At 35.9% G+C, this 25,809-nt stretch overlaps 1 protein-coding gene and 1 pseudogene across 2 annotated transcripts; both read right to left on the bottom strand.

Moving 5' to 3' along the window:
* Window positions 1-7,174: 7,174 nt before the first annotated feature.
* LOC147502249 (uncharacterized) lies at window positions 7,175-11,905 on the bottom strand (annotated as a pseudogene). Its single transcript, XR_015221642.1, has 6 exons — window positions 11,564-11,905; window positions 10,700-10,789; window positions 10,382-10,560; window positions 9,743-9,841; window positions 8,567-8,808; window positions 7,175-7,796 (listed from the first exon to the last, which is right to left on the bottom strand). The product of XR_015221642.1 is annotated as an uncharacterized LOC147502249 (transcript).
* Window positions 11,906-14,057: 2,152 nt separating this feature from the next.
* On the bottom strand, window positions 14,058-24,987 carry LOC147502248 (uncharacterized). The gene is given in 13 exon segments (XM_086607151.1): window positions 14,058-14,583; window positions 14,675-15,256; window positions 16,675-16,858; window positions 16,945-18,711; window positions 18,807-18,939; window positions 19,152-19,338; window positions 19,428-19,523; window positions 20,425-20,604; window positions 22,087-22,121; window positions 22,123-22,538; window positions 22,541-23,433; window positions 23,436-23,704; window positions 24,826-24,987. Coding segments are annotated over 11 exon segments (4,185 nt in total). The 5' UTR covers window positions 23,485-23,704; window positions 24,826-24,987; the 3' UTR covers window positions 14,058-14,583; window positions 14,675-15,011.
* Between the last annotated feature and the right edge of the window lie 822 nt (window positions 24,988-25,809).

The raw sequence follows: 25,809 nt of genomic DNA, 5'->3' as shown, positions 1-25,809 counted from the left end.
TTTGTCAGTGATTCGTTCATATTTTTTATTTTTTCAGTTTGGGTTCTATACTTTGGTCCAATGTTTTGGTAGGATCCTGTATTCTGACAATCAAGTTGTACACAAACTTCCTCACTGCGGTCTCTGGAAGGGCCTTGTTATGAGCTGGGCTTCTTTTAAGCCCAAATGTAATGGTTTTGGCAGCAATGTACATAAAGGTTTGCTTTTAGATTCATAATTATGTTGGTGATATTCTTAGAAGGATTGGTCATCATATAAATTAGTTTTCAAACCCGTCCTACAAACGGGTGTCGTTATATTAAATTATTCTAAAAAATATTAGCAATTATATAGAGTTATTAGATATGAAAATTATATTAATCACTTATTCAAATTTATTGCACTACTCTCTATAAAAAGAAAGTACCAAACTTTGATAAAACCTATCGACTTCTTTTTGTTGTTAGGTTTAATAATAAAAGTTTGATTGAAGTTTTGTGAAAATGTCCAATATGGTGAAAATGATATTGAAACTACTTGAATAGTAAGACATTCTCAATCATAATAAAAGAATTATGATACACTACTTAAAATGCAAAACTATACTTGTCGAGACATTATATTCTTTCTGCGTATAATACAACTATGTTTTGGGGTTAGTTCAATGTATTTGTATTAAGTTTCTGATTTTATGTTAATTATTCTTTGAGACTAGTTCAATGTAATTGCATCTAGTTTCTAATTTCCCATTAACTATTCTTTGAGGTTAATTCAATATAGTTGTATAAAGTTTCTGATTTCCCGTTAATTATTCTTTGAAGTTAGTTTAGTGTAGTTGCACCAAGTTTATGATTTCTCGTTAGTTATTCATTAAGGTTAATTCAGTGCAATTACATCTAGTTTTCGATGTTTCGTTAATTATTCTTTGAGATTAGTTCATTGCATTTGCATTCAAGTTCCAATTTCTCGTTAATTGCTCTTTGAGGTTAGTTCAGTATAGTTGCACCAAGTTTATGATTTCCTGTTAGTTATTCATTAAAGTTAATTCAATATGTGCAGTTGCATCCAGTTTTCGATGTTTTGTTAATTACTCTTTGAGATTAATTCATTGCATTTGCATCCAGGTTCTAATTTCTTGTTAATTGCTTTTTGAGGTTAGTTCAATACATCTGCATCCAATTTCTGATTTCCTGTTAATTATATTTCGAGGTGAAATCGATGCATTTGCATTTAGCTTCCAATTTTCGGTTATTTATGCTTTGAGGTTAGTTCGATGCAGTTACTTCTAGTTTTCGATTTCCAGTTAACTATTCTTTGATCTCTGATTTTAGTTAAATGTAGTTGCATCCATTTTTCGATGTTTCGTTAATTATTCTTTGAGATTAGTTCATTGCATTTGCATCCAGCTTCTGATTTCTTATTAACAACTCTTTGAGGTTAGTTCAATACATCTGCATCTAGTTTATGATTTCTAATTATTTATGCTTTGAGGTTAGTTTGATGCAATTTCATCCGGCTTCTGATTTTCCGTTAACTATTCTTTTAGGTTATTTCAACATATTTGCATATAGTTTCTGATTTCCCGCCAATTATTTTATGAGGTTAATTCAATGCAATTGTATTCGGTTTTTTATTTCTTGTTAATTATTTTTTTAGGTTAGTTCAATGCATTTGCATCCATTTTCCGATTTCTTGTTAATTATTATTTAAGGTTTGTTTGATGCATTTGCATACCGTTTCCGATTTCCCATTAAATATTTTTCAAGGATTTGCATCCAATTTCTAATTTCCCGTTAATTATTCTCTGACGTTAGTGTAATGCAGTTGCGCATCCAGTTTCTGATTTCTAGTTAATTATTTTTTTAGTTTAGTTTATTGCATTTATATAAAGTTTTCGATTTTTTGTTAATTACTCTTTGAGCTCAGTTCAATATATTTGAATTCAGTTTTTTATTTCCTTTTAATTATCCAATGTAGTGCATAATACCAACTTCATCTACTTATCCATCTGTAGTGTCCTTGCAAATATGACATAAAAATAAATTATGTTTGATTTAGTATATGTCTATATAGGATCATTTATCAAAGATTATCCAGTTCTTGATTTCCCGTTAATTATTCTTTAAATTACACCTGACTCACTATGTGGGATCTTCAAAGATTATCTACGAACGGGTATTACTGTCATATTAATTATTCTAAAAAATATATACAACTATATATGCAGAACTATTATATACGAATATTATATTGATCATTCATCCAAATTTCTTATAACGTGAAAACCCCACTCCCCATTAAAAACAAAGAATTTACCCTTGATAAAACCCTTCAACTTCATTTTGTTGTTTAATAATAGAAGTTTGATTGAAGTTTTGTAAGATTGTCTAATAAGGCGAAGTTCATATTGAAGCTATTTGAATAGCAAGACGTTCCCAATCATACGAAAAGAGATAAGGTAAACATCATTTTAAATACAAAACTATGTTTATCGAGACATTCCCACAACATATAACACAACTATATTTTGAGGTTAATTAGTTCAATACATTTGCATCCAGTTTTTTTATTTTATGTTATTTATTTTTTGAAGTTAGTTCAATGCAGTTGCATACAGTTTCCGATTTCTTGTTAATTATTCTTTGCGGTTAGTTCAATACATTTGCATCTAATTTCCAATTTTCTGTTAATTGTTCTCTGATGTCAATTCAATGCATTTTCATCCAGTTTTCGATTTTCCATTAATTATTTTTTGAGATTAGTTTAATGCATTTGCATCAAGTTTCCGATTTCTCGTTTATTATTTGATAAGGTTGCATTTGCATCTAGTTTCTGATTTCTTGTTAATTATTGTTTGAGGTTAGTTCAATGAATTTGCATCCAGTTTCTAATTTTCCGTTAATTATTTCTTGAGGTTAGTTCAATGGGCAGTTTATTTTTTGAGATTAGTTCATTGTAGTTGCATCTGGTTTTCGATTTTCCGTTAATTATTCTTTAAGATTAGTTTCATACATTTGCAGTCTGTTTCCAATTTATAGTTAATTTTTTTTAGGTTAGTTCAATACAATTGCAACCAGTTTCCGATTTCCCATTAATTTAATCTCTGAGGATTAGTTCAATGCATTTGCATCCAATTTCCGATTTCCCGACAATTATTTTTTTATGTTAGTTCGATGTATTTGCATCCAAGTTTTGATTTCTCGTTAATTATTCTTTGAGGTTAGTTTAATACAGTTGTATCCATATTCCAATTTTTCATTAATTACTTTTTATGATTAATTTAATGCTTGCATATGCATCCAGTTTCCGATTTTCCGTTAAATATTATTTGAGGTTAGTTCAATACATTTGCATCTAGTTTTCGATTTCCCGTTAATTGTTCTTTTACGTTAGTTTCATGCAGTATTATATATATTTTAAAATATTTGTCATTATTGGTTTGCCGCTATTTTTATTTTACTTTTCATTTTCTATTATATATTTTGTGATGTTATTTTTTGTATAATTTAATTTTCCACATGTAATTTGTTTTGGTTTGGTATATAATTTATTTAAGCCCAACGTCCACTTTAACTAAATCCATAGTTATATAATTTATTTAAGCCAACGTTCGATATAGTGTTGAAAAATTATAAATTCATAAATTTAATTGGAATATGTCGTAATTATTGTGGCTAGAATTGTGGTTTTTGAAATCCTTAACTATGACTAAATGTCTAAATCTCACAGTGGATGGTGCATCAAATCGATCCAACTTTATTTGTTTAGGCCCATATAATGCATACAATACAATTTTATTTGTTTTTGGTGTACACTGTTACTTATTTTATGATTAGTTGGTTTTTTTTCATTTTTTTCCGAAGTCACATGTGTAGTTAACAAATGCATAAAGTAAATGTTTAAACAACTCAATTCATTTTTTTCATTTGTTTTTTCATAGTTTCATTGTTATTTTCTAGAAAAAAAAACTTTGTTATGTTAAACTTTGACTGAGATTATTTTTGTGGCGTAAGGGTTTTAGAAAAATCGTTTTTTGTGGAAATTATTGTTTATAACAATTTAGTTTTGTCTTTTTTTTTTTTCCGTAATTAGCTATAGTGTTTATGAAAATTTGGAGACTATGTGAAACTGTAGATGGGGTTGTTTCGTAATCCTACCTATATTAATATCCGTTTCTCCCAAGATGCTCATAGTGAGCCACATCAGCAAAATTTTTAAAATAGTCCCTATTTGAAAAATAATTACTTGTCTTCTTACCAAACTAACCCTGAATTTGGCATGCTCTCTAATTTAATATAAATTAAAATTGTCCTTTCATGTGTTATGCTAAAACAAAAAAACAAAGCTACGCATTATTTCATTATTTCAATGTACGCATGATATGTATTAGTTATTGGATATGGATATGGATATGTATTAGTTAATAGATATGGATATGAATTAGTTAATGGATCATGATATGTATTACTTATTGGATATGGATATGTTAAACTTCCAAGTGCTTCCCTTAAATATAGGCCCAGACATGATGGGTTTAAGAATAACAGGCCCGGCCACAGGTCGGGCTGCATGGCTAGTTAGTAATAGAGTTTAGAAGAAACATGAGTCTCTAAGTGCTCAAAAAAAAGATTGGTAAGCATATAACTATAATATATATCTAACATGTTCTAAATAACGTAATTCAAGGAGACCAGAAACCCTAACACGTTGGTGCTTTCTCTCCCTCATGCTACTCGACTCCGAAGGGGACTACCGAGCAAAGAACATGATTCCTTTCTAAAGCGAACGAATAACAATGCATATGTCCAATGATACCTTTACCATGGATCAGAAAGATAGGGAGATGTTCTCGAAAAAGAAAAGAAAGAAAGATAGGGAGATCAACTGGTTGGACCTTCCGGACCATATTTTACCTTTTGTTATGGAAAACTTTAATGATAACAAAGATTGCATCCGTTTTGGAGCTGTATGTCGTTCATGGAGATCTATTTATGTTGAAAATCGACATCTGTACAGCCGAGGTGCCCGTCAACTTCCTCTCCTCATGCTTCCTTCTGAAGGCGACCGCAAAAACCACCATACACGTAGTTTATACAGCCTCAATGAGAAAAAACTTTTAACTTTCCAGTTACCAGTGCCTCACAATCAGTTTTGTCGTGGTTCCAGCTATGGATGGTTGATAACTACGCAAAAGAATTTATCAGATGTTCGTCTAGTGAATCCATTCTTATCAAGGCAGTTTTGTCAGCCAACCCAACAATAAATCCTAAGTACGTTCTTATGGCAATCTATGGTAAGTAGCGATCTTGAAGCCTGGTGACAAAACTTGGACTTACCTAGATTTCACGTACAATTGGATTGACGATGTGGTATACCATAAAGATCAACTTTTTGCTGTCAATTTCTTTGGATTAGTTTTTGCGTGTGATGGGAACCATCCTCATCCTATGATTTCAAAAGTAGCTGCACCACCATATAACGTTCAGAATGATGACAAGAAGTATATCGTGGATTCCTTTGGTGATATCTTGCAAATTAGAAAGCTATTCAAGGTGACTGACGACTCATGCTATATTGAAGGTTTCGAAGTCTTTAAACTGGATCTTGTCACGAGTAAGTGGATTCATGTAAGGAGCCTACCTGGCCGAACGTTGTTTTTAGGGGAAAATAATTCTTCCATGTCTATATCATCTTCAGACTTCCCTGGATGCAAGGCTAACTGTATCTACTTCACATTACTATGAGGCCGCCGGTTCTACTATGGGAATTTTCAACTTGGATTAAACCACATCATCAAATGAAGAGCGAGGCAATCTTTCCACCCCCTATCTGGATTGAACCAACTTTGATATAGTGTTGTAATTGTTTCATCGTATGTTTTTTGAGACTTTTTTGGTTGTTATCGACATTGCACGTTTATTCTTTATTAAATTTGGTGTATGCATATATGCTCCAAGTGGTTTCAACTTTAAGTAAATAAAAACATGAAAACTTCATGTTGCAATAGAAAGACTGCTTGGTCGTGTGCCTCGCCTCCTTGGTCCAATTGTTTAACTAAAAACATTTCCTGCTATTTACCATGTGTTCTGGAATTCGAAATTGATCAACATTTATATGCTACCATAATTCAGAATATATCAGATGATCACTAGAAGAAATTGAACGACTTCTTCCCTGAGCCTAGACGCCTAGTATATGGTTCGTTTTCACTCCATATCCATTGTCACACCAAAAGAGAACTAATTCAGAAAATGAGTGTGAACCAAAGAAAGAAATTTTCATAGATATCTGTGGAAAAGGCTAACGTGACAGCCACTATAACAGTATAACCTACGTACCTGATAAACCAAGTGGTGTTGGTGTTGCATTTGTTTTGTTTGTTTTTGGTTTGATAATGGGTAGTGTGACGTGTGAACCGGAGGCAAAATTTAAAGGTGATTTAATCGGGCACTCAACAAATTGCATTTGGCAGTCTCCGGCCTAAACCTGACAACTAAGTCCAACAACAATAGCCCAATACACCCTCCCACCTCAACGCATACCGGCTACCATTTTTTTCAAACATTTTTAACCGGTATCACCTCTCTCGCGAGACTGAGAACCAAAAAAAAAAAAAATCGAATTTTCTGTCATGTCCATACTTCGAGTGTTGAGTTGTAAATCAATCAACAATGAGAATTGAAATTAGCGACTTCACCCAATTCAAGTCGTGTCCCGTTTGAACATATACTCAAACTTGGTTGGATTGATTAAACTTGATTAGATTGATTAAACTTGATGATTTCAAACTTGATATTTTTTTAGAATTTAGATAAAAGATTGGGTTAATTAAACTTGAGTTCAAGTTTGCCCAAGCTTGATGAAATCGTTTCGAATTTGAGTTCGAGTTTGGGTTGACTAAGTGGAAGTTGATTTTTAAAATAAACATCATAACAAACAAACCGAATTTTTTAAGTCCAAACGACTTAGCCAGGTCGCCCAAGAGAGTCCCCAAACGACCCCACCATGTTGTCCTGGAGACTGCCCAAACGACCCCGCCATGTTGTCCTGGAGACTGCCCAAACGACTCCGCCATATCATCTAGATAAAAACCCGAGAGTTTTGTCTCAAACGACACGCGCAGACCGCTTGAGTGTACACTCAAACTACATGGTGAGGTCGTTTGAGTGTACGCTCAAACTACATGACGAGGTCATTTTGTCTCAAACGACCCAAGGGTTTCGTAGTATTATCCGTAGTACAAAACTTTGTTTGAGCATTGGAATCATAAATGTTCACAATGCTGAAGTAAGAAATAAAAAGGTTTTCTCTGTTTAGAATCTAAGAAAATCAGTTAGCATTGTTAGGTCTTCACAGCCAGCTTACTGTGCCCCACTAAGACCCTGCATAAGGTTAGCAGTCCCTTTACCATCTCCAGCCTCAAGGTCATTGCCATTCAAATTTTCCTCCGCCAAACTGCTCTTAGGAGACTGCTGTTCTGAATTGTTTTCATGCGAGGAAGTGTTATCTGCTTGCTCTATACCACATTCTTCAGAATCCAACTCGGAATGAATGGTATCAAAAATAGGATCTGGGGTTGGTTCCGGGTCCACAAGAGCTGTCTCTCTTGTCCAAACTAAGGGCATCCTCTTGTCATCCTCTCTCATTCTAGCAGCATAATCATTAATGTTAAAACCTATCTGATCATTTCCCCCAAACGAGGACTCGAGCTTGTCCATGTCAAATAGGTCCTCCATTATCTTCTTTGTGTTGACGTCATCAGAGTAAACAAACTTCACTTTTCTGTAAGTCTTGGGCTCTAAGAAAGGCTTCACCACCTGCAATAACAGATTTTTGTAAGCTCCAACCAAAAGCATATAGAAGAGCGGTAATGCATCAACAACATCGACAAGTGTCCTGACTTGGCACCTCCAAGAATCCAAAGATGTCAAACAATTCATTTCAGTTGAAACTAAAGCACAAGATGGCATTCAAAAATTACATGTTATAGTAAACTTAAAATAGATTTCAAATATTAAATTAATGGTTGAGTTCATAATTTTGAAAAGCAAAGGAAAAAAAAACACTGATAGAATTTGTCCTGCACAAGTATGAAAAACAAGTTAGATACTTACACGGAGTAATCATTAACTTAAATACAGAACATAGCATGTACATAGAATACAGAACACCAAAACAGTTCCACAAATGAGCACAACTAATTAGAGACTACATATAGATGGACCATCCGTCTATTTTAGGTAATTCCAAATTAGATCAGTTGAAGTTTGTGGGAGTTGTTACACAGACCTGTCACCTGTGGTTAATAACTGCCTGAAAGGGAAGGTAGGACCAAGCTGGAAAACCAAAACCAAAAAGACTAGAGGACATGATGATCCAGTTAGGCCAGGATTTTACCCAGGATAATAGGATATATATGTGCTAGTGTGCTACACATCCTACAGAACCTCTGGCTAATTTAGCATACCATCCTTGATAACTTAGACTACATGTACTGACTACATACTCTATATTTGAATCTCGAAAATCAACAAGGAGAGAAAATATTCATTGAAAACAAAATACAATAAAGAGAAGACAAACCAACCGTCCAGAAAGATTCGAAAAATTTGGGTGGATTATATAGGATTGCCACACCAAGTCTTTCTGGGTAATGGTCTTGTAAAACATGGGCCGCCTCCGCGCCACCTTCACAGAAATATGTGACATGTTGAAGCCCTGGAAATCAATTAACCAGACCATCTGTTCTTGCCCTGCAGGCAGATTTAGAATCGCATTCTCCATACAGTATACCAGATACCTAATCTGACCTTTTGTCGATTTTGTGTTCTGCAATTTTAGAAAGAGCAAAGATAAATCAAGGTAAAGAACTAAATCACTATGAACCACTGATTAGAAATTAGAATCTTTCAGTTTATGAATCTGAATAACACATATACATGACCACTCATCTATATACTGTAATAAGGAGGCATGGCGACTGAGCTGCAATTAGCTGCACCATTCACTAATGCGTAAAAGTTTTTTAATCTCCAATTATTTCCATTTAAAATTACACATGGAAATGTTAGTGATATATAGACACAAATTGGTTGCTCTAAGTCTTGCCACATAAAACACTTCTCTCCCATCACAAGTCTATGAAGTATTCTACTGCACCAAGTAAGCCTGATAGATGATCAATATCCACAGGATTTAGAAATGACTAGAACCATTTTCATGAATTTTCTCTTTATATATCAATGAGATATAGAAGGGCCAATTAATCACCATCTATGTTGAATTTCAGTATGAAGATATACCAAGGAGTAAAAGTATCTGTCCCTACAAACGGCATGGCCAGTCCAATGAACCATTGGTTAAAGAACATGTGGAATGTAGACCAGAAGAAGTACCACCAGTTAGGAACAATCATCCAAATATGGCACATTGGTCATGATGAAATAAACACAAACGATACCTAATTCAGATATTGGAAGTAAGGGTTTATAACTAAATGAAACTGTACGATCTAATTGCGCAGTTGCAGCTTATCCATGGTGACCTTTACACAATAGTACAATCCCTGTGAAATGCTAAGCTCAAGTAACATAAATTACGTGCACTTGACAATGTATTCCATCATCAAGAAAACCTTTTATAGGTCGAGAGTTTTGGAGTTTACTGATTTTGTGAGGTTGGCCTTACTGACTGTGTCAAAAAGAACTAACAGTACAGTCATTAATGCGTATGTGGGCTGTCTGAGAGAGGAGAGAGATCAAACCTGGCATGCAGGTCTCATGACAAGAACAGGTCTACCATGCTTGTCAAGGTAATTTGATCTGTAAATTTTCCCTGTTTCAGCTTCATGGGCAACCTCTTCCTACATTACATCAGAAAACCATAAGGAACTACGAAGAACCAAAATATCAATTTCATTTATATTCGTATGATTCTCATGTAGATTACGGAGGTCTTCTGTGATTTGGGGGGGGGGAGGGGGGTTTAGGGACATGGGCTATCAAAGTTTCGTATGCAATTGGAACTCTTGTGTGGGACAACTAGCTATGCTACTCTAATGCATTGGGTATGACAGTGACTTTATAAGGCTTACCACCAAGGAATGCCTCGATCTGCTATGTATCTTTTGGAGTGAAAATTAACTTTTGTTATTGGTTAAAAGAAGGCAAACAGCTGTGATAAAAGAAGGCAAATGTCACTGCTCATTCGCTCAATACTATGGGCAACTATTAGTTATGGCTGCCACACCTATGAAGTAGCCACTAATCCCCTTCCTAAAAAGTCACACTTTTGATGAACAGATGTTCAAATCCATGACAGATTAAGTATTTAGGAGAACTTTGTGACACAATATTATAAAGCAGGTACCAATGCGTAAAATAATGCGAGAATAGTAGCATACCCAGCGTATTTCTTCTGGTTTGTACTGAAACCTCCACTTCAAGGTATCTTTAAGCATTTTAGTTGCCTTTTTAGCATTCCAATTTCGTGCCCTCAGATGTCTCAAGAATTGAATCATCCTAACAGTAAAGGAACAACTTATCGGGCAAAGTCCCTAGCTTACTTTCTCACCTCATTAATCTGCAAAATAAATAACCAGAGTGTTCAAATTGCTGGATTAAGCCCATCTACGACACCACTTGAGTTTTCCATACAGCTCCATGAAGAGGTTTGGGAAAGAATTATAAATTTCGGAAACATAATCGTTTAACAAGAGTACCTTTTCCTGCTCTTCTGCCGGTGATAATGACTTCTCAGTGCCATTAGAAGCTGATTTTGTTAAACTCGTACTCATAATTTCTGAAATACCCTGCAGGAGAACTTTTTAAACTGTTATCTATGAATATGCATTTTTATTTTATTTTCTCCACAAAACACACACACACAAATGCGTGCTTGAGAAAGAGAGAGACTACATGATAAGACTCAAGAGACTGCATGATAAGACTCGCCATAATCACTGAAATGACAAACTTGGTACACATTATAAAAATAACGGAAGTTCCCCTAAAGACGGTGCATTGTCATACTTATGGATACATGGAAAACATTTCATTCAAGGAGAGTTATGGTCCATGCAACCTGGATTCATATAATAAACAGCCAGAAAATTGATAATCCTTTTCGAGTTTCTTTACGTCTCACCTTTTTCTCATTTCTTATTATCATAGGAACCAATATTATCACTAGTACTGTGAGTTGGTGCTGAACAAACTTTTTTAATCCGTCCAAAGCCAAAAAAATCTGATAACTACTTCTTTTACATCCCACAGAAAGTGGCCTCTAACGTATAAACATATAATCCTCAACTCCCAACTAAAATACATATACATCTACACTCCAAGTCCTTGTCCAACCAATAACATAAGCAAGAATCCCACTAAAGAAATTTCATGCACTTGAACTAGCAAACACTTATTAATCCCTCGAATTATTCCTAATATTCAGTAGTATCTAAATTTGGTTGAACTAATCAGTCCATTTCACGCATCAATAAAGTTTTGGAAATTTAACATACCAACATAAAATGAAGATATTAAGACACACCCGAAGTTGTATTTCTAAAAAAACATAAACAGCTTACCTTGTGATACAAATGAAACACTCTCTGTTGCACTACTGAAAGATCTCGAGTGCCCCAAAATCAAGAAATGGTTTAAATTAGAGTCAACCTTCAAAAGAGTATCCGTGAAAACAGATCTTGGAGATGGGGTTTGAGAGAAAACAAGTGAGATCAATAGAAGAGAGAGAAGGTGAGCTAGTATTGTTTATTAAGAGACAATAGGACATAGAGTTGTTGTTTTTTTTAAAAAAAAAACGTTGTAGTGACGACAAAACAAGAGAGAATGGATATTCGTATTCCCGTGTATTTTTATTTTGTTGAATCTGAGACAGTGTGATGCCTGCCTAAAAAAGGTGCTGTTTTTCTTGACATTTTTCTCCTGTCTTTAGTACTTGTCTATAGACTGGTAGGTGACTATGAGTGGTTATTAGGATGTCATTTAGGGGGTGTTTATGAAAAAGTAATTATGTAGTTGGAAATTATATACTCTTTTCTGTCCACTACTTTATTTTATTTTTTTAATTGGCAATAAATTTTCTTGTTACGAGCATTTTCAAACTTTTGAACCTCCAGAGGTCAGTGTCACTGTTGTGGTTTCAGCCTGGAATGTCATCTGCCAACAGTAGAAGTAGGACTACAGCTCCGACAAGTAAGAGTTAAGGTCCCGCGCAATACCTCACAACTATGTTTAGGTAACACAAATTAATCACCGCTCAACCGATACTGCTTTCAATATCATCAGGTTAATAATAAGTATCCGTACCACTTCACTTCAGAAAATGCATATTTCAATTCCAAATGCCTTTATTTTTTTACTAATGTACCTAGACGTGGATGTGTATACCCATGGACATCTGTCGGATCTCATTTGACTAAATATAGTTGTGGAACGTTAGGCTTTTTAACGATTAGAGCTTGTTCTACTTTTGTGTTCAATTAACAAATCAGAAGATTGATTGACAATTGCGAGTCATTGAGTTTCAGTTTGGCAAGATGCCTATCAACCAACAGCATCGAAAACGCTTAAACTCGAAAGCTGTAATTGTTTTCCCGTAAGGCCTTCAGGTTGAACTGAAACAACACGAATCAACATACTACATATCTTCATGTTGAGCTGCTTCAATATACTCCTGATTTATAGATATGTATCTCTCTATGTGGAGATATTTTACATTGGGGCATCTGTAAATATTCTGGATACATCGACAAATATCCACAAATATCAAGGATAATTTTTAAAATATAGTTTTGCGCATGTAAAAGAAAAACTCACTGAACCCAAAAAAATTGCTAGTTAATAAATAATTTCCAACGTTGCCTGGTTAATGTAATTATAATTATGTAAATACATAATTAGAAGTTCTTTGTTTTGTGAATTATTGCAATTATTTAAGTATCAGTAAGATTGTAAGAAGCTAAAAGCGTAACAGTCAATAAGACAACAGTGGCAAACTAACATAAGTTAACTACCTCTTTTAATGAAACTGGAAAAAGACTAACACAACAAACCAAATACCAAATTACCAGCTACACCATTTTTCCCGGCATGATTCTCAAAAGCCTATGATACACTACTACCAATTACAGCTTCAGTCACTCAAATACAATTAATATGTTGATCTCCCGAGTCCCATCACCCTCAGTGATCACATCTTTACATGCTATTGATGAGTCACAATGGATATGACATCCATCTTTTGAATTACCCCTTCAACTCGTATTTTCTTGTGACATGTGGTATATAAAACCTTCAGCAATTTTCAATCAATTTGGATAAATTTCAAATTCCTTTAATGGGTTGCCAAAAAATGTCAAGCTTCAAGTTTCTTCCCTACTCTAGCAATCTATTAATTCCTTAATTCCTTCTAAAGCTGACCTTACATTAGCACATATCGAGACATGAGACTGCTTGTTCTTTCCAATTTCAACTGGTTCAATATCAATTTGAACAATCTTAGCTCGACTAACAAAAGCCTTCAATTTTATCATTAACCCGATGATCAAATTTGGTGATATATTGTGATATCCACTATATCGTTGAAATATCTCGATATATCGATAAATATTGAAAATATTTGTATTGGATTATTAGAATATATCCAATTCTATATCGTGATATTTATATATCCACTTTCAATTTCTCAATATATATCGCAATATATCTTGTACTATGAGTAAAACTACCCTAAGGTCTCATTATCCGTGTAAGGTTTGCTAGCAGGACACTTACTAATTCTATGACTCATTTTATTACGGAATAAAAGCATAATAGTGAAAGTGGGTCAGCTGCTCAATCAATGCAAGGAAAGAACCGGATAAGCATCCGGTTAGCTTACCTTACCTCTAGCATATGATGAATGCCACTCCAAAAGCAGCATTCTGACACTTGTCCGTTGAGAATAACACCTTGCAAGATCCTTTGTCACAAGAAAGCCAACCCAAGAGTTCTACTGTATGCATTTTTCAGTACCAATCATGATCATTTTGAAGTGGCATTGACGAAACACATCATACCTGATCAAGCAAACTACATTTCTCAAACTTAGAAAATAGTGAAGATTAAAACAACTTGTCCCAAAAATAAAGGTCTTAAAAATGACTACAAAAAGAAAATATTGTACACTTGAAAGTTGACACCAATATATTCCTCTACAATGTATTTTCTTGTTCCCATCCCTTTTTCAACCTCTTTACAATTAAGTTTTACCTTTTTTCGGCCGACGCAACAATGTGCCACCTCATTGAACAGAAATAAAAGAATTAAATGAATGAAACTGGTATTATCAAAGCACCATATCTTTCGGGATATGGATCTTCCACAATTAAATGACACATCATCATAACATTCTGAGTGTTATCTGCACCTGCAGGCTGAATGTGTTGCAAAGCTATCTGCAAAGTCAATGGGGTGACCAGCTGAGGAAGTCGACCCTCCCTCTGCTTCAATCAAATCCACGTGCAAGATATGGTGACACATGTCCTGACCTTCTAGCAAGACACACTGCAATTCGCATACTCTCTTGAGCTGGGTGTTTGGTCCTCTGCTACATAGCATGCCCAGGTTCCAAATTTAATCCCCAAACAGAAATCAATTGCACAAAAGAAGTAGATAAATGCACGAGATACTTCTACCTTTTAGGCAATGCCCCATTGTTTCTTGGGCCTAGAAGATGGCACAATCGTCCCCTGCGCATAGAGCTCCTTTTGAGACAAGTATACCACCAGACTCAACCAGAGCAATCCTGCTTCCCACAATTTATGGCTTTCTGGCCCTAATCAGTCATATCCTCACCATAGCCATTGACGTTGCCTCAACTCTTGCCATCTGTCTGCTACTTTTGAACTGATTTTTTCTGCAAGAGAAAGCAATAGACGGTATTCCATTTGGTTCCGACAGGCGGTGACCATCTTGAACCCAGTACGGTCACCCTCATCACAAAAAGAATTCGCAGACATCTCCAGATGCCAATCATATATCCCTCTTGCCCAACACACCAGATGAACTTTGCTTCTTCTGGATGCCATATTGCCAGGCATCTCGAGATTTATCTGCCAATTGTACAGTATCGTCCATGGAATTCTCAATTGGTGGCCTAAAGCTTCTATAAGTTCCATTCCTTGAAGTTGATGAAGTATTAGATTTTTCATCATCTTCTGATGGAGTTCCAGACTTGGAATCCGGATGCATATTATGATGTCGATGACGCGGAACACCTGCCCATAGTCGTCACTTGTCAGTATCTTACGATTCAAAATAATATACAAAATACTTATTGGAGTGAGTTGGGGAGCAATTCCTTATATGATTTTACAAAGAGTAATGTGGATCTCACACAGAATTCCCATACAAAGTGAAAAAAATGTAAGTCAATTTAGGATGATAAATACATAAAAGATGACCCTCGGCAAGATGTAATTCTTTCCTTGGCAATAAAAAGGAGACTATATGAAAACTTCAAAAAAATGAAACTCAGCAATATGAATAATAACCCAGTTAACTAAAAAAACCTTTTGTAATTCTCTCCCATAAAAGTCTGCAACTTTCAAATTCAAAACTAATTTCCCTTGCTTCATATATCAACCTTTTCAAGATATTTGAACTTTAGGATATCAGGTTCCTAATAAATACTAATGTATATTGATTCCCCTACTTTTGGTTTGACGATTGAAGGTCTAGGTATAATGGTATATAACTGTACATGTGTATGATCCTCTTGGACCCCATCTGGTGACTGAAAGTACAAGATCAAAACAGATAAAATACAGATTCAAGAACTTAAACAACTTTCACTTACTTGTTTGAATTTGGAGCAAACAACTGCTTTCTTTCGTTTCAAGGAGCTAGAACAGATCTTTTGTATAACCTTTTGCTCTCGATCTTTTGGCTTTTGTGGTAATTCTATTTTTGTTAGTAGCTAATAACTTTAAGTTATATATAGCTTCTATTTAAATCTGCATTTCATCAGGAAGTATCTACTTCCTAACTTCCCAAAAACTTTGATGACTGTATAATCAAATTGAACTAGGTGATTATGGTTGAATTCAATGAGGCCGGCCAATAGAATGTATGTATATGACAGCAGCAGCAGCAAGGAAAGGTTGTGACAGCAAAAACGACTTGTGCACGAGTTCACACAACACATATCAAAAAGCAACAAAAACTAGACTGGAAAAACAGAGTACAAGAGAGTAATGTGCCAAGACATACCCAAATGGTGTCTAATATACAAAGGGAAACCAAGAGATACCCTATCATGCGACTGGCTTTTACTAGAGTATATGTAATTGAGGAGAAAAACTCTTTTAGTAAAAGCACATAAACAAGTTACTTGAAAAAGGGTTTCAGGAGTGAAAATTGAATATGAGCAGTGAATAGGTGCATATACACTACAACGCTTCAAATTTTACGGCACCTAAAAATTATTTCTTCTTTTTTTGGAAGAGTTTAAGTACATCTGCATATGAACTTATATACAATAAAAAGAGCAACTACTTTCAGAAAATAAAAATAGTAATAACAATAATAATTGCAGATTGGCAACAGTAAAAAGGTTTAAAGCTTCTATACTTTTGCCCTTGGGGGCAATGATTTCATGTAAAACAAACTTGACATGACGACGACAACAACGCACCTGTTCTTGACCCCCTTGTGTTGGTGGATGCCTTCACTGGCAACTGAGTGTAAGCACCGCCTTTTGCATTTATGAAATCCTTAGGTAGAGCATCCATGTCCAGATAACAGTTTCTTGACTTGGCATCAGTGATTAGCGCCGCCCAATCATCGGACTGCATCAGGGCATTGGCATTTCCCATGACCTATTAAAAACATGTTTTATTTAAAGCATTAGCAAGAATGTATACTTAGCAAAGAGGGAAATAAATAAATAAATGTAACAGCATACCCATAACGCTCTCCTTGCACGAGTGAGAGCCACATTCATTCGGCGAATATCAGCGACAAAGCCCACCCCATGACTTGAAGCACGGACACATGACATTATTATCACATCACGTTCTTGGCCTTGGAATGCATCTACAGTGTTGATGTATAGATCCTTCCCTTCTTCTGACCTTAATACTTCTGCAAACTCACTTCGAAGGCATTTCAGCTGTAGCTTGTAGGGTGTTATTATGCCAACAGAGACCTTGCTGGCACCAACAGATTTTAAAGTTTTCTGAAGATGCTCGTATATGCGGAGGCAAAAGTGCGCTTCATGAATATTCTGATAGGAGACAGACCCACCTCTGTGGGACTCCCGCCCATGTGTAATATCGTAGAATACATAAGGTCTCAATAAAGTATCCTCATAGTACATCTCATCAGGTAAATTAGCAACACTTTCACTGTCAGTAAGACGACCTTGGTAGAAGTATCTTGAAGGGAAATCACGAATATGCGGATGCATCCTGTACTGCACAGATAACAACATAGTAGGGCAACCCGCTTGCTGGAACCTTTCAAAGAGGCTTCTGCTGTATAACAAAGTTCCAGCCGCCTTGCTAATAACTGTTGCAGGAAGCTGCTGAGGATCGCCAACTAGAACACACCGAGCTGCACCAAGTGCTAGAGGAGGAAGAATTGCTACTTCACTAGCCTGGGCTGCTTCATCAACAACAACCATATCAAAGCCATGAGTCAAACGGGTGAACAATTTGCGACCGCTACTTGAAACTGTGGTAAACACAATCTCAGCCTCATTGGCGAAACTTGCTTCCAGATTCGCACGAGCTTCCTCAAGATTAAAACTGCTACTTGAACGAAATTTGCCTTCTACAATGAGAAGACGAGACATCTCCACCAAAACCTTATCCCTTCCCTCTACAACTGCAGCAAGGGTCTGCAACAATGTGTCACGGTTATGATCTCGAGCAACAAGAACATCAGGGTCAACACCAACAGACCCCTGAGAACGACCAGCTACTGCTGCAACATTCAGTTCTCTCTGAAGGCACGCTATCTGCTGTGCCAATTGAGCTTCTCGGGTTTTAAGCTGATGCATCCAAGTAATGATTTCCTCGCGACCCTTGGATAAAAGCTGTTCAGTTCTACGTTCAACAGAAACTGCCTGTGCACCCCGAGTTTGGGTATCAACACCCACACGAGCCACATCAGGTCGATAAACCTTCATCTCACCATCAATGAACCCCCTATCAAGAACACGTGCTAGTAACTCATCAGTAGCTGCATTAGAAGGAGCACAAACGAGCATCCTAGGTTTTGGGCAGAGTTTTGGAAGCGTGCGGAAGAGATTCTGATCCATGCTTTGCAGAACTTCATCAATTGATCCAGTGCTAACATTCTCAGAGCTACTATCATTTGTCTGTTTGTAGCTCTCTGGTGCAAGCTTCTTGAGAAGTCCTGTGTAGTAGTGCTGATACTGAACAAGGTGGATCACATTCAGCATTCCCCAGACTGTGTGCGTCTTTCCCGTTCCAGGAGGCCCTTGGACTAAAGTGAATGGCCATGGATCTTGCCTCTTTGTTGTTCCACTATTTGTACCAGCAGCAGTATGCATTGCAGCCCATTGAATTGCACCCAACTGAGGCCCATTAAAACTTCTGTGTAGGTGATCGACAAAGCTCTGGGTGAAACACTCAGGCATGGCAGGGGGCTGCTCTTCATATTTTGGGAACTGGTCCCTGCTAGGTCTAAGTATTGCGGTTTGCATCTGCAATGTCAATAACATATGTCAAAACATACTTCTCATACAAACAAAAGAATATAAAACGAAAATGGCTTCTTTCGAAAGCATAAACAGTTTACCTGCAAATTAAGTGACCGAAATGCGTGCAGTGCAATATATTCTCTCTGAGTCGTTGCAAGTGTTCCGAGAACTGTTAGATACCAAGTTCCCCCCAGCTGAAGTTTCTTTATAACGTGATCATCATCAACTTTGCTGAAGATATCCAAATAAGAAATATTGTTCAAGTAAATATGACAACTAGGAAGTTTAAATAGTAAGAAAATGAAACATGACCCAGCTTGCTTCTATAAACAAATAAACGAACAAGAATTAAGAACATCAAACATTACATGATCAAAATTCGGATCAAAGAAAAATCAACATATATGAAATAGCAGTAAAACAGACCCCAACTTTCTAGTTACCTGTTTGGATCATAAGAATCGCCAACATAGAAGTGAAGGATTGCACCACGACGTGCAGGCGCATCTGTTTGTGTGTTTCGCGGTGCATCTATTTGCGTGTGTCGCCTAACCGTACCAGCCACACGTCCAGAAACCTCGGACTCCACATCATCTTCACTTGCACCTGTTTCGCTTCTCCTAGATCTGGCTGTTTGACAGTATAACCAGTTCATATTAATCAATTAAGAGCAAACTTGAATAACATATTCAGTACACTGAGCAAGAAAAAATTCTAACCAGCTCCAGGCCTGGGGGAAGAGAGAACCGCAACCTCTCCTTCCTTAAACGTCCAATTCACAGGAGATGGAGGAAAAACAATAGCATCATACCAGCCTGGATTCCATAAACCAACTTGAAATACTTAATAAACAAGAAAAGATATTTTTTCCTTTTCATAAGGTAAAAGTGCAGTCCTTGAGAAAAGTAAATCAACAGCAAAAAATATATTGGTCTACCAATAACAAACACAAATATTAGATTCAAATGTGTCAAACTCGCAACCATTCCTCACTACCAACAGCGAGTAAGAACAAAATATATTATTTGAGAACCAAACACAAAAATACTATATGTGAATTTGAACTTGACAAGGACACTGGATAGAGCTATAATTCTCAGTCACACTTAATTTAGTTTTTGAAAGTCCGTAACAATATGTTGTGAAAAGTTATACAACAGGAACCAGATTCAATAAAAACCAAATACGCCACAAACTGTTAGTCTAACTCTGCCAACAAAAAAAAATTAAAAAAATTATATATTTACATCAAAATAACCTTAGTGCATATGGAGTATGACAACAGAAAAGTAACATAACATGCTACACTATTATTCAAAAGAATGATATCACTAGACAGACAGCACACATAATCCCTGATGTTACGTGTTCAATATTTAAGCATCACTTCTAATTAAAATTTAGAAATAAATCAAGCATTCAGTAAATCTGCTGCCAGGGACTAATTCTCAAAACAGTAAACAACAATATCGACTTAAAACAAATCAACTGATCCCACATCACAGGGATATTTTTGAAGAGATGAAAAAGTCTAGGTGATAAATAGAAACTATAGAAGAAGAAAATAGAAGGATACAGTTTGAAGGCCAAACTTCCTAGTATTACGATAATCTTTCGTTAGGTAAGCTTATAAAGCTTCACACACTACCGAGTATATTTTTCTTCAGCAGGTAAAGTCAAGGGTTAAGCATACAAATAAAACATTAAGAGCATTACCTCTTTCTCGCCTTTCAACACTTTTTATGCGGACCTCTATATGCGCATCTGTATCAGCCAGCTCCTCCCAAGTGCTGTACAATTGTGCTCGACATTCCTCAAAGAGAAGAGGTTCAAAAACTCTGATATACTCCTCAACAGATTCGAAGCGACCAGGAACACACTGTAGATCTGTCTCCGCTGGCAGACAAAACAAACATGTTGGTGTATGTACATCTAGAAGAAAACTACACATATGATCCTATTTTCTATGTGGTCTGGGGTATGGTGTGGCATGTTCAGATTGGTGTATTTGAGTGGAAGCCAACCACAATCGTTAACAAAAACTTTTAAAGGAGTCTTTTCCAAGGACTAACTACCACTGAAACACATATCAAACATGCCGCATCAGCTCCCCGTGGTATTACGTAAAAAGGGCACCTTACGGGATCATCACTCGTCAAACTAAACAACAAGAAAATAATGTAGGAACTCTTTGGAAGTTCTCCATAACAAATCTTCTACTGATAAAACAGTTAAGCTGAAAATTAGCAACTCTTCATGAAATTTAAAATAGAGCTACAATAGTATATTTATCTCCTCCGAGTAGAATAAACATGAAAATTTAAGATGATGCAGCAGCATTTTTCCAAAATAAGTTCTTCATCTGTTTGCCATGGAAAATTTCAATTCGAGTCATAGAATGCAATAGTTACCCTACAGATTTGGCGTACTAAAAACAGTATTGACCAAACCCTCAACAATCATCACACTTTCCGAATCATTTCACATCATTTCACACACAACTTACCCAGTTTCGACGTAAGCTAATTTGATTAGGTCAAACAATGATAATATTTTACAATTTTACAATTTGTGTAACCCCGTGTTCAAACTAACTGCATCCATCAATGGGTATTACTTGCACAATAAAAAAAGAGAGAAATTCTACAATACGTGTACTTCGTTTGAGAGTCCACCCAAATTTTGTAAATTGATATAACAAATTTACTCACTTTAATAAGTTAACACTAGTTTAATGTATATCTTGCTCGTTATGTGTATAAAGAATTTCAATAGGACACACCAAGTCGGAAAGAAACAAGAAAGTGTCATGTGCAAGTGACATCCCAGAGGGGCCATAATTGGAGAAAAGAGAGGCATTCGTTGAATGTTATGGTGCCACTAGCATCAATAGAGTAACGAGTTTTGGAGCACGGTCACCCACTAAAGAGATGTGCAAAAGGAAAAATCAACAGAAACCTAAGTGCAAAATTCTTGCAATAATAAGAATTTAGTTGCATTTAACACATTACATATGATCCAAATACCAAGAAGTAAAACTAGACAGAATTAAAAACTCGGTCAGACAGCAACGTATATTGATGATATTTTCCGTTTTCCATGTTTGTGGACGATCATTATCTGGAGGGAGGTAGCTAAAAGGGGTGCTGTTTAACCAGAAAATGAGGCTATCAGTACTGAAGGCAGACCTGATTGGATCCACAAGCACAAAGCTCCATTTCAACTTTTTTCAGATTTTGGTGAATTACACCACACTTGTAAATGGTTGTAGTTTAGAAAACGAAACAGTGCTACAATTAGACCCGGGTAGGAAGATAAATGAGGTTAAGAGTTTCAGAAAGAAAAGAGAATAACAACAAAAACTTAAACATTCCAAACCTGGATGTTGCCAGAACTTATCGTTGGTCACTCCCCAAAAGGCGTTCCACAGATGTATCAAGATATTGAGAAATGTTTGTATTTGGCTTCTTCACTGGAGGATGCTTTTTGTTCCCCAATTTCAATTTTTCAGAAATTTGATTGCCCATAATAGGTTTCCTGGCCAATGGCGGTGGATTCTTCAGTTGCCTTAACTCTGTGGACTGCATCCATGATCCCTGTCTTGGGATTGGTGGTGGATATACTTCTGATGATATATCATTCACACTATTTTCCCTACTAGTTTTAGCATTATGTCCCGTATTCATGTTCCCATTAGATTCAGATTTATTATCACTGTACTCCATGGCTGTACCTCCTTCATTATTTGATATGTCTTCGTTGGTGGTGGGGTGCCCCTGCCTTTCTCCGCTGCGCTCAGCAGCAGGAACAGAGCGAACTTCTTTCACAGTGCACGAGCTGTTAAAGTTGAAGAGACTGCCTGCCTTCTCGGAGTAGAAGATTTAAGAGGGCCAGCTTGCTTAAGCTCTTCCAAATTAAGAAACACAGTTTGTCTGCTGCGTTTCTTCCCTAGCTGCGCCTCTTTGTAAGGGTCATGCTTCAGCTTCTTTCCAGGATTATTTGCAGGCTTAATTCCCTGCACCTCGGCTCCTTTAACATCTCTTTGCTTAAATGCTAATGAAGCTTCTTCCTGTCCAACAATTGAGGTATCACCCTTCACACTGTCATCTGAATCACGGACACCGCTACAGGTAAACTCTGAACCATGATTTTTAGTTTCACCCTTGCTGTTTTCTACCACTTCATCCTTGAGACCCTCGGTCCACTTCACATCGCGAGAGCTTTTCTCAGCAGCCTTTCCAGAGCTAGAAACACTTGCTCTCTCAGCCATTCCTTGCTTGTGCTCAGTTGGGCAGTCAACAATTCTTGGTCTCTCTTGCTTAATAATGATTGGACTCCTTAGAAATGCATCCGCAGATCCCTCCACGTCAGACCACTCACCTTCTTCCTTTTCTACAGCTTCAGCATCCATTAAAGTGAACCCTGGAGCCAGAACAAGTGCTGCTTTCTTTTCTTCACGCTGATTCACTATATTAGAAGATGAAGCAACATTTGAAATAACATGATGTAACTTATGTCGTTTAGCAAGCTCATCAGAGCTATGTGGATCTTTTGGCCTAACAAAAGGCTGGAAGCCTGAAACAGAAGGTTCATGCGAGAAAGAGCTACTATTAAGTATTCTTTGGCAACCTTCTGCTGGTGCAAACAAGTCAGCTGTATGAGAATTTAAAGAAGGACGTATCCTCTGAGGTTGAAGGTTAAGGACCACATCACTTTCTCCATCCCCTCTGTAGGGAGTTCATTAAGATCAAATAACGGTCTTCCTCGACAGCCCATCTCATATGTAGAAACATACAAACAATCTCTATATACAAGTAACGCCAGGTGACTTTCTCTGCAGTTCTATTTTACAGAAAACTGAACATGACATGCCACCAATGCAAATGACGGAAAAAATTAGAGAACTCCAAAATCTCAAATTGCCTTACTGAATTATGAAATTGTCCCGGGTCAAATTCAAACTGAATTGTAGAGAAGCTCGTGGAGACGTGCAAAACTGTTAAAAATAAACAAAACATAAGGAGGTAAGAGAACAGATCTTGCTTGAAAAGTTTAGAAATTTAATCCCGTCCAACTACCAAAGTTTTGAATTGCAAATATCAAGTAATACAGACATGAGTCAAAGGCTAAGAATCACAAATATGAAACAGGTGCAGGTAAGTGGAGATAGAAAATAAAAATGGCTTTCCAAATGAATGATTAGTAAAAGTGTATAGGCACATAAGACAACATAAAAAATACAAAATGTCAAACAATCTTCTGCAGGATAACCAGTTGGAAGATATTACATTCAACAGCACAAACAAACACTAAATAAACTGAACTCATGGGTGTTACAGAAACCGAATACAAAAAATGACCATCTTCCACACCTTACCTAGGCACAATACCCATGTCAATGGCACTTATAGTTTATAAACTCCAAATAACCATAATAGCAAACATTACCAAGTGAATAAAACCCCAGGTAAAAGCTCGATATCAGACCACCTTCTACAAAATCCGTACCCCAAACATGCAATATAACCTACGTAGAGACTAGAGTACTAAGAGAACATTCCAACTACAAACTTAAAATAATCCTATGAATTATATTAAAACTTACCCAACTCCCAAAGAAAATATATTTCCAAACATGCCCTTCATTAATCCAATGCCCTAATTTTTTAATCATTAGATGTTTTTAACCCTAATTACAACTATATCAGTAATTAAAACAAACACATTAATAACAATCTTGATTATAAAAACCTGCAAAAAAGAACTGTTCACCATACCCACCAACAAATCAATATTATAAAAAAACTTTTTCAAACATCAATATCTTAGGGTTTCATCAATCAAAATTCAAAACCAAACATTCAGTTCAAATTAATCTCTTAGGGTATTCATTAAATAAGTGTTTATTTACCCCTCAACTTCATATATATATTTAATCCTTCTTCTTTTAAGTTGTTATGTTAAGAAATCTGAGGAACATTAGATTATTATTTATAAGTTTTAAGTTGGTTTCGGATCTGATTATTTTAAGGTTAAAAAAGGATCTAATAATAAGGCAGAAGAAAAATAATTGAGAGGTTGAGATGGTTAATGAGAGGAAAAGGGAATCTTTCTTACCTCTCGAGGAATCTAAAAGAGAGAAACAAACGAGAGAGTTTTTAACAAAGGGCTCGAGAGAGAGAGAGAGAGAGAAAAAAGAGGTGAGAGCTCAAATGTGAAGAAAAAATAGGTGTGTGTGGACGGGTTTATATAGGAAATATCGAACCCCAATTCATCGGATGGGTTATTTGTCCGATCACCGTATTTTTATTTTTTCCGGCTCTCTTTATTTCTTTTTTTTTTATTTATTATTGACATTATACCCTTGTTATTTCAAGGTATTTACTCTCGTGCCATTGAAGTTTCTCATTGGTTAAATTGCACCTGGTCAAATTAAAGGGTATATCCATAATTGCATAAGAACTATTTTTGCATATTATGGTTATTAATTTACTAGAAATGAAACTTGGATTCTAAAAATGCTTGCGTATATGTTGAAAATAGTACAATTTTTGTTATGGCATTTTGTCAATTTGTCCTTCCGGGAAAAATTTGGTTACATACTTAAATTGTTTAAATTTTTTGTTGCTTAAGCGGCAAGCATAATCGTATATTAATTATCACAATTAATTTTCCATCTGGTTTTTTATTGCGAAGCTAATATCGATTTAATTAGTTAATTAAGACAACTCAATTATATACTGCTTAGAAAAAGATCAGCAACGTTTTGACTTTTCTCAATAAAAAAATAATAATAATTTTATTAGTAGCTTGTTATTTTTTACAATGTCGAAATGATGCATCAAAAAATCAAAGCATTAGGCAAGAAAAATTAAGCATTAAAAAATTGTGTAGATATATGTTTGTTTTTTTAAGTGTGGGTAAAGGTTTGGACTTTTGTGTGGTTCCTGTTCCTATCCATTTTCCAAATTATTGCTTATAATCAGTGAGGGTATATATGACACTTAAATTTATTTTTGTTTAATTGAAATTCTCGTTGGAACAAGAGTGTCGGGTACCCGTTTAACCGGAACCGCAGAAAAAATCATAATTATGGAACCA

The sequence above is a fragment of the Coptis chinensis genome, chromosome 4 (genome assembly GCF_015680905.1).
Source record: "Coptis chinensis isolate HL-2020 chromosome 4, ASM1568090v1, whole genome shotgun sequence".
NCBI lineage: Eukaryota > Viridiplantae > Streptophyta > Magnoliopsida > Ranunculales > Ranunculaceae > Coptis > Coptis chinensis.
Note: the sequence above shows the minus strand (reverse complement) of the source record. Positions and strands in the feature narration are given on the sequence as shown.